At 57.3% G+C, this 7,415-nt stretch overlaps 1 protein-coding gene across 2 annotated transcripts; it reads right to left on the reverse strand.

Annotated features, from left to right (window-relative positions):
- Positions 1-826: 826 nt before the first annotated feature.
- COMMD7 (COMM domain containing 7) lies at positions 827-6,073 on the reverse strand. 2 transcript variants are annotated; one of them, XM_062589131.1, is made up of 9 exons: positions 5,926-6,073; positions 5,037-5,090; positions 4,850-4,952; positions 3,231-3,287; positions 3,116-3,153; positions 2,425-2,515; positions 2,229-2,278; positions 1,729-1,777; positions 827-1,218 (listed from the first exon to the last, which is right to left on the reverse strand). In XM_062589131.1, the coding sequence occupies exons 1-9, from the start codon at positions 6,007-6,009 to the stop codon at positions 1,142-1,144; spliced, it is 603 nt and encodes a 200-aa protein (XP_062445115.1). In that variant the 5' UTR covers positions 6,010-6,073; the 3' UTR covers positions 827-1,141. The 2 variants fall into 2 exon arrangements, with proteins under 2 accessions (XP_062445115.1, XP_062445116.1); XM_062589132.1 differs by lacking the exons at positions 827-1,218; positions 1,729-1,777 and adding an exon at positions 1,785-1,921.
- Between the last annotated feature and the right edge of the window lie 1,342 nt (positions 6,074-7,415).

The raw sequence follows: 7,415 nt of genomic DNA on the forward strand, positions 1-7,415 counted from the left end.
GCAGCTGCCGTTTTGCTCCCGGTTAAAGCCATGCACATCCCCGCAGAGGGAGCTGCAGTGCTTGCTGCATGCCATGGTCAGTGAACTACTCCGCACGCAGGCTGGAAACTACCTGAGTGTCTTACGGGCCGGCAGCTATCGCAGCCACAGTTCGTCACGTCTGCTGTGACTGCTGAATTCATCAGGGACGTACCAGCTCCTCGGGAAATCCCGGAGGTGGAAAGTGCGCGCGGCGGGAGGGAACGTCCCTGGGGTCAGCGCTGCGGGAGGAGGGAGGTTATACTGAGCTCTGGCAGCTGAAGGCATTAGGAACTAAACCCTGGGCAACCGGGCAGCTCGGACACGGAATGAACCTCGGTGAACGTGGCGTCTCCTTCCCACCGTCCCCGTGGCTGGGTCAGGGCCTCATCCTGCTGTTAGACAACTGCACAGCCAAGCTAACGTGCTTCGTGGGGCTCGGGCTTCATCTAACTGCAGATTAAAGAGATGTTCACTAGAGCCCAACGTTCACACAACTAGATTTATCTAGTCACCCCCCGGAGATATTTTTTATTTATATTTTTTCCCCCTTTGCATCAAGGCAGATGATTGTTTGAGGTTTAAAATCATCTACCACTTGGATACTTTTCCATAATGAAGCATGATTGGGACAGATGTAATCAGTCCTTTTCTGGAGAAATGAGAGGGTTGGAAGCGAACATTAAGCGATTCATCAGGTTAGGAGCTCTCCTCACATCTCTGTCCTGTTTGCTTAATTATTTCAAGCTTGAAAATAATACTTTGCTTGTGTTCCTCTTTCTCAAGAAATCAGATTCTGATACAAACGGAGCAGGACACAAATGAGTTTATTTTTTTTGCTATTTCAATACAAGAGTCCATGTAACTCTGACAACAATTTCTCACAATAGTATATAAAAAAGAGATGAATAGACTCATTCTTTTAGCTGCTTCAAAACACTTGCAGAAGTTCCAGGTTCTAGAAGATTCATGTGTCCTCCTGGGTCTTTGCACCATTGCTCGCTACATGGTATTGTCTTTTTTTTTTATCAAGTTGTTGGAGTCAGCTAGGAAAGCGCAGATCTGCGGGCCCACAAGAGAAATTAAACATCCTAGAGAGAAGTCTGTTCAGGCCCATGCAGCTTCAGCTGAAGCTTTCTAGACTGGTTTTGACTCGTTCCATCTCATGCAAAAAACTGTAGAACTGGGGCAAAGTTAACTCTAGAAAAGAGAGACACAAACTTAGGATTTCAAGATACGCTTCCAACACCAGAAAAGCCATTCTGGCACTACTGCAGGACAACTTCCATTCACCTAAGCTAAGCAGGGTTAGGTGTTTTGACTCTTGGCACCCGCTGCTTTACTGCATGGGGACTCCAGCCTACGATGTTCATAAAACGAACTGACACTTTGGGATTTTTTTCTTCTTTACTTTCTTCTTCTGCCATGCTACTTTTTGACTGCTTTTGACAGCTCTATGGCGTATCTATATTTACTTATGCAAAGATACAAAGGCTGCCCCAAATCAGCATTCCTAAGCATTTCCCAGAGCGACTGCGGCAGGGAGAGGCCGAGGCTGAAGAGCCGCCAGCAGCGGTGCTCCCGCAGCGGCCCGCGCCGGGCCCGCTCCCAGGGCTCCCGCACCTCCGCGGGCACGCACAGCCTCTCCGAGGTGCAACTCGGCTCTCACACGTTCAAGGATTTGCTTCTCTTCTAGAACAGTTAACTTACCTATGTATACATTTTCCATTTGGCTCCCTTTTTTGATCACCAGCTTCAGCTTGGGAGGAGAAAAAGCAGAGATGTTCTCGTTAAGCTAGGCCTGTGTTCCAAGCATCGTGAGAAGATGGTCTGCTGTGAGCTTCAGACAGCGTGGGCTGCTGTGAGGCACGTGCATTTCTGACGGGCTTTTGGGGAAACGCCACTGCAGGAAGAGTCCTCAGGCACGGGGGGGCTCTCTGGAACTCCTTAAAAATGATCCCTCCCCCCAGTGACCTTTGCTAGACTGAGCTTTTTGACCAGCGTTTAGAGCGGGCTGCGCTTCTGCGATGCACGACGCCTTCAGAAGAGCAACAACCAGCAGCGTGCCCGCGCTCGCTCGGCGGCCGCGCCGTGCCGCGAGGAGCCGAGGACACGCGCCGTCCCAGGAACCCGGCTCTGCGCTACCTGCCTGGTCGTACGCTGTGCCTCAACCGCGCTATAACCCGAACTCTCTGAGGCAGGAGACTTACCTGTAAGAAGATACTTCCCACTTTTTCCAGTTCACTGCTCCCAGCAGTCACTAGGAGTCAGAAAGAAGAGAAGGGAGACGATCTGTTACCTAAACTGTGAAATAAGAAGTTCTTTGGCCAAGAACTGCTGCTGTGTTTCAGTCTCTGCGCCCTGCAGGCTTCCCACCCTGCTCAGTTTAGGGTTTAGCTCTGTTACCTCCGAACTTCCACTCCATGTCTATCAGCTGGTTAATCATCAGCGTCTGACCAACAGCCAGGCGTGTCAGAGTCGGGGAATTCAGCTTCCACTGCAAGAGCAAAAGACCCACGAACAATCAGTTCGGGATGTTCTATTTCTCTGTATCTATTTCTCTATATCTGAGTTCTATTTACATTACTTGGAAGTTCAGCATAAACCCGAAGCTAGCTTAAATCACAGCAGAAGTGCAAAGTGGGTATATGGAAGGCACGAACTAATGCGGACGGGAGGGCTCTCAAAGATCTCTGAGTCCTGCTAGGACTCATCTGCCTCGTCGCTTCTGGAAATCAAAATTTTTGTTTTGTTGGTTTGACCACTGGTTCAGTGCACAATACTGTGCAAGAAGTCACGGGTTCGTGCAACCCCTGGGCTCGAAGTATGTGAAGGAGAAAAGCAATCAAATGAAAGCAACCCAGAATTACAGGAGTCAGTAAACCTGTGCGGTACAGGCCACTCCAAACCAGAAGTATCATCAGACAAAGTGTTTCTTATCGGTTATCCTAGGATCTTCAGCACCGGATTCTGAGCTGGTTTTGAAGCAACTGCCCAAAGTGCTGGTACATCCCATTACCACATCGGTGTTTTCACAAGTTCCTACTCCAAGGCTGTTTTTTTTGGTAATTTAGAAATAAACAAAAAATATAAATACCTGTTCTGCAAAATAACTGGCTTTCTCTTCACTGAGTCCTGCGGGAGAAACCACATGAGATTATTAAATGATAAATATTAATTAGCTTTTATTTAGTGAAAGTCAGGTGACCTACCTAAAGCAATAAAATCTGCCCTGACTTGCTCAGAAGACAGATTCCTCTTCAGGGCACCTGAATAAACAACGCAAAGAAGAAAAGTCAGTTTTTACCGAGTCAAACCAGTATTTACCGAGTCAAATAAATGCAGAGATGGAGACACTGCGATAGAAAGACTCTGTTCTTGGACTGTTTTGAAACAAACCACAGTTTGCCAAAATAGGAAACGAGTTGCCTCTACTGAACCCTTGCAGATGCCAGCGCTTTAGAAGTCAGACCTGTGTGTAAGCGCCCGAGAGAGAGATTTCCTTGCAGGTGGCCACAGCAGCAGCCTTGTTTTGAAGTTTCAGCTCTTTCCCCTATAGATGATTTGCTCGGTAAAGGGGAACCGCTGAGGCCGGCAGGCTGCGAGCGTGTCCTACCCACGGCGTTCTGGGCGATGGGTGCGAACCTGGGCGCGCAGCACCTTCGCCGCAGTGCCTGCCTCCCCCGTGCCGGGGCCGGCGGCACACGGCAGGTTACGAGGATCCCGCGCTCCAAAGGCAGAAGCGGGAATCTCAAATTCCACGGGACCGCCGGCCCCGTGTGGCTTTGTAGCTGTGCGGCACGTAGGCAAAGTTATCTGCTGTCGTGTGGTCTGACACGTCTGCAGCATCCCAGAGCTAACCAAAGGTACGGAAGGATTGGAGCTAGTGCACGGGGACAGGAGCTCCGAGGCAAGACCGAACGCACCCGCTCCCGAAACAGGAGGGGGGAAAACGCCGATTCCAGACGAAATGCCTACAAGACAGTTGTAGGAAAGGAAATTATTCAGAGCTTTTTCTGGACAGAAGAAATGGCCCAAAGTAGTAGGATGAAAATTTAGACCTGAAAAGGGTTGTGCACGGCTGTGAGGAGAGCTATGGGAAACCCAGGCCTGAGGGGTAGTAGCAAGAAGACTATTAATAACAGGAGGATCGATAGGATGGTGGTCGGCACGTTATCCCGGCAGCCGCACAAACGGCACGAGAGCCTGATCGGGGTGTTCGAGGGGAACTCCCCTCTCCCTCCCTCCCTACGAATGAGAAATTGCTAGACACACACGCGTTCTCTAAAATAAGACTTCAAGGACAGATGCCTCGTTTACGTGACCTGGAACCACGCCGGTTCCCAGCCCGCTCGAGAGAGGTGTGAACACCGTCTCCTCCGTCTCAAGCAGCACTTTGTCCTTGTGGGATTTACCCTCCTGGGTCACTTAGGCGGTAGCTCCCATGAACATTTACTGCCAACAGAAGTTTGAACTGGTGGTACAAAGCATGTGGATTTATAGGGTAGATCAAGCTCTGCCACTGTCACACAAAATGTTCTGCGTGCATTTAGCAAAAAGATTTTTAAGTGAGTTTAATTAAACCTGTGAAACTTGTGTGCAGATTCTGTAAAGAAGACAGAGTCTGAGTCAGGGATACTTCAACGGGAGGGTGGTTTGGGAATTTCTTGACAACTCATTTTTGATTCTTAAATACCAAGTCATTTATTAGCTACCATTAGCACTTACCGTGCCAATCAAACGCACCATAGTAGGGAATGCCCACAGGGGCCTGAGCAGCGTGCAGGAACGGACACAACAGTTTGGTCACAGGCGCACACATATCACTCACCATTAGGTACCAGAAGAATACTTTTGACGATGTTTTTCAGAGGGCCTAAGCTGATTTTATTCATGGTGGCAAAGTCTGAGAGCTGAGCCAGAAACCTTTCCACCTGGTCACGAGAAAAAGCAAACGCACCTTACTGCTGCGCGCGCCCCGCCAGCGAGCCCCGCGGGGTGCTCCGCGCCTGCCTCACCTCCTTGGGCTCCGTCAGGAAGCGGAAGAGCACGTCGGTCAGCGCCGCGAATTGCTGCGACGAGCGGGAGGGTGTCAGGAGCCGGGCGGGAGCAGGGTGCGGTGCGCAGCGCCCCGCCACGCACGCCGCGGCGCGCAGCGCGGAGCCGCTCTCCTGCCCCACCTAGCCCCGCAACCTGCCGAACGGCGGGAGCATCTGCTCCTGCGCCTCGAGAGCCGCACGGAGCGGCTCAGCTAGCCCGGGAAGGGCGCAGAGCGGGTTGAGGGCCCCGTTACTGCCCCCCGGCCCCCGAGCCGCAGCGCCCGCCCGCGCCGCGGGGCTCTGCGGCCCTCCGCCGCCGCGATCCCCGCGCCGCTCCCCGCGCCGGGCCGGCCTCGGCCCCCCCGGGCAAGGGCCGCTCCCGCGCTCGCAGCCGCGCCGACAGCCGCCGCCCCCGCGCCGCGCCGCGCACCTCCCACCCGAGGGGCGAGCGACGCATCCCCGCCCCGCGCCGGGCTCGGCGCCCGCGGCCCGGAAAGCACTTCCCGAAGTGCACGGGGCCTCTCCCCGGCCGCGCCGCGCCGCGCCGTGCGAGCCGGCGGGGCCGTGCCGGGCCGTGCCGTGCCGTGCCGTGCCGCGCCAGCCGGCGAGGCCGTGGCACGTCGCTGGCCCTGCACCCGTGCGCGGGCGGCATGCAGGCACCGGGCAAGCCCCTCGAAGCAAGTATGAGCTCAAAAAAGGAGAAAACGCTGCTTGTGGGGCAGCCTGAGACCCGCGGCCGCTGGCACGGGCCGGCCCGGCCGCGCGCGCCGCCGCCGGGGCCGAGGCCGAGGCGGGCCCGTGTCGCGGCGGGCCCGACCGCGCTGCCGCCCCCGGCCCGGCCCGGCCCGCCCGCCCGCCGCCCCCGCACCTCGGCGCGGAGCTGGTTGAGGTTGTGCATGTCGCCACTGACGGCCGCCGGCACCGGCTCGCGGGTGAAGTTGAGCAGCCCCATGGCAGCCGCGGCGCTCGGCTCGGCTCGGCTCGGCTCGGCTCGGCTCCGCCCGGACAGACCCCGCCTACCCCGCCCGGCTCCGCCCGCCCGGCTCGGCTCGGCTCCGCCCGGCTCGGCTCTGCGTCCTGGCGCCGCCTGCGCACTGCACGCGCTTCCCGCGCCATCGCCGCCGCCGCCGCGGCTGCCCCGGCCCCGGCGCTGCCCCGCGCCGCGCTGCTGGCGGTGCCGGAGCCCGCCGGGCCCCGGGGCTGCCGCCGGGGCACCCGCAGCGGGCGCCTGCGCGTGGCTGCGTGTGCGCTGCGTGTGCACCGGGAGTGCGCTGGGTGCCGCTTGTGTGCACTGCGTGTGTCCCACGTGTGCGCTTAACATGCACTGCGTGTGCCCTGCATGTGCACTGCGTGTGCCTCACGTGAGCTGCGTGTGCATGGCGTGTGCACTGCACACCCCACGTGTGCACCAGGTGTGTGCTGCGTGTGCCCTGCATGTCCTTGTGTGCCCTACATGTGCATTGCGTGTGTCCTTTTGTGCCCCTCACGTGCCCACATGGGCCTGCGTGTGCCCTGCCCTTCGCCTCCCCCTTCCTTCCCCTTCCCCTTCCCTTTCCATTTCTCCCTCTCCTTCCCTCCTCCTTCCCTCCCCTGCCCCATCCCGCGGCGGAGCCGGGGCTGCAGCGTGCGCGTGTCCGTGCAGCCCCGTGCTCATCCCTCCGAGGTCTCCGTCCCGTCAGCATTTACCCACGGGCTCGGTTTGAAGCGCCGGGGGCGTGCGCTCGCCTTGCGGGTGCGGAGCCCCAGCCGGAGGCGAGGGCAGCGCCCGCGGCCGCGCAGGCCGGGCTGCTGCTCCGGCGCCGTCTGCGCCGCGCCGCTGCCGGGCTGCACCGGCGTTCGCGGGGGCTTCCCGGGAAGACGTGGGTCCCGTTTTCGCTGAAGTCGGGAAGCAGAAAGTGCCCCTGGTTGAGAGCAGCGCGGGAGGGCAGGGGAGCTGCGAAGCGCTGCCGCCTCGGTCCCCGCCGGGCTCGCTGCCGCCCGAGCTCGGGGTGCAGGCCTGCACCCAGAAAGTGCTAAAGCTTGACGTAGTCCTGCTGCGGGCAGCGGAGCTGATCTCCGGCTTGAAGACTCAGTTGCCCTGAGCTGTTACTCTGCAACTTCCCAAGCGCAGGAAAATAACGTCTCCAAAAGTTCTTCTGCTGTCGTGTGGCGGTACCAGAGCCGTTTTATCTTGCAAGTGGCTCCCCAGCTGCCTGAGCGGATCCGGTACAAAAGCTTTTGTGAGAAGCAAAACTGCGGCAGTCCGCAGTGCTTCTGTTTCATTCCTGCCACTTTCAGTTGCAAATGAGAGCGCGGAGGATTTCGGAGCGCCTTTCACTGCGGAGATAGGCCGAGGAGCCGTTTATGAGCAGGGAGTTA

The sequence above is a fragment of the Rhea pennata genome, chromosome 16, assembly GCF_028389875.1.
Source record: "Rhea pennata isolate bPtePen1 chromosome 16, bPtePen1.pri, whole genome shotgun sequence".
NCBI lineage: Eukaryota > Metazoa > Chordata > Aves > Rheiformes > Rheidae > Rhea > Rhea pennata.

Excerpts from the sequence above, each read along its gene's own strand:
- COMMD7 (XM_062589131.1), bottom strand. The coding sequence starts at position 6,009 with ATGGGGCTGCTCAACTTCACCCGCGAGCCGGTGCCGGCGGCCGTCAGT. Across the intron at positions 4,953-5,036 it reads TCCTGACGGAGCCCAAGGAG|GTGGAAAGGTTTCTGGCTCA; the intron begins GTGAGGCAGGCG and ends TCTCGTGACCAG. Across the intron at positions 1,778-2,228 it reads TGGGAAGTATCTTCTTACAG|CTGAAGCTGGTGATCAAAAA; the intron begins GTAAGTCTCCTG and ends TCTCCTCCCAAG.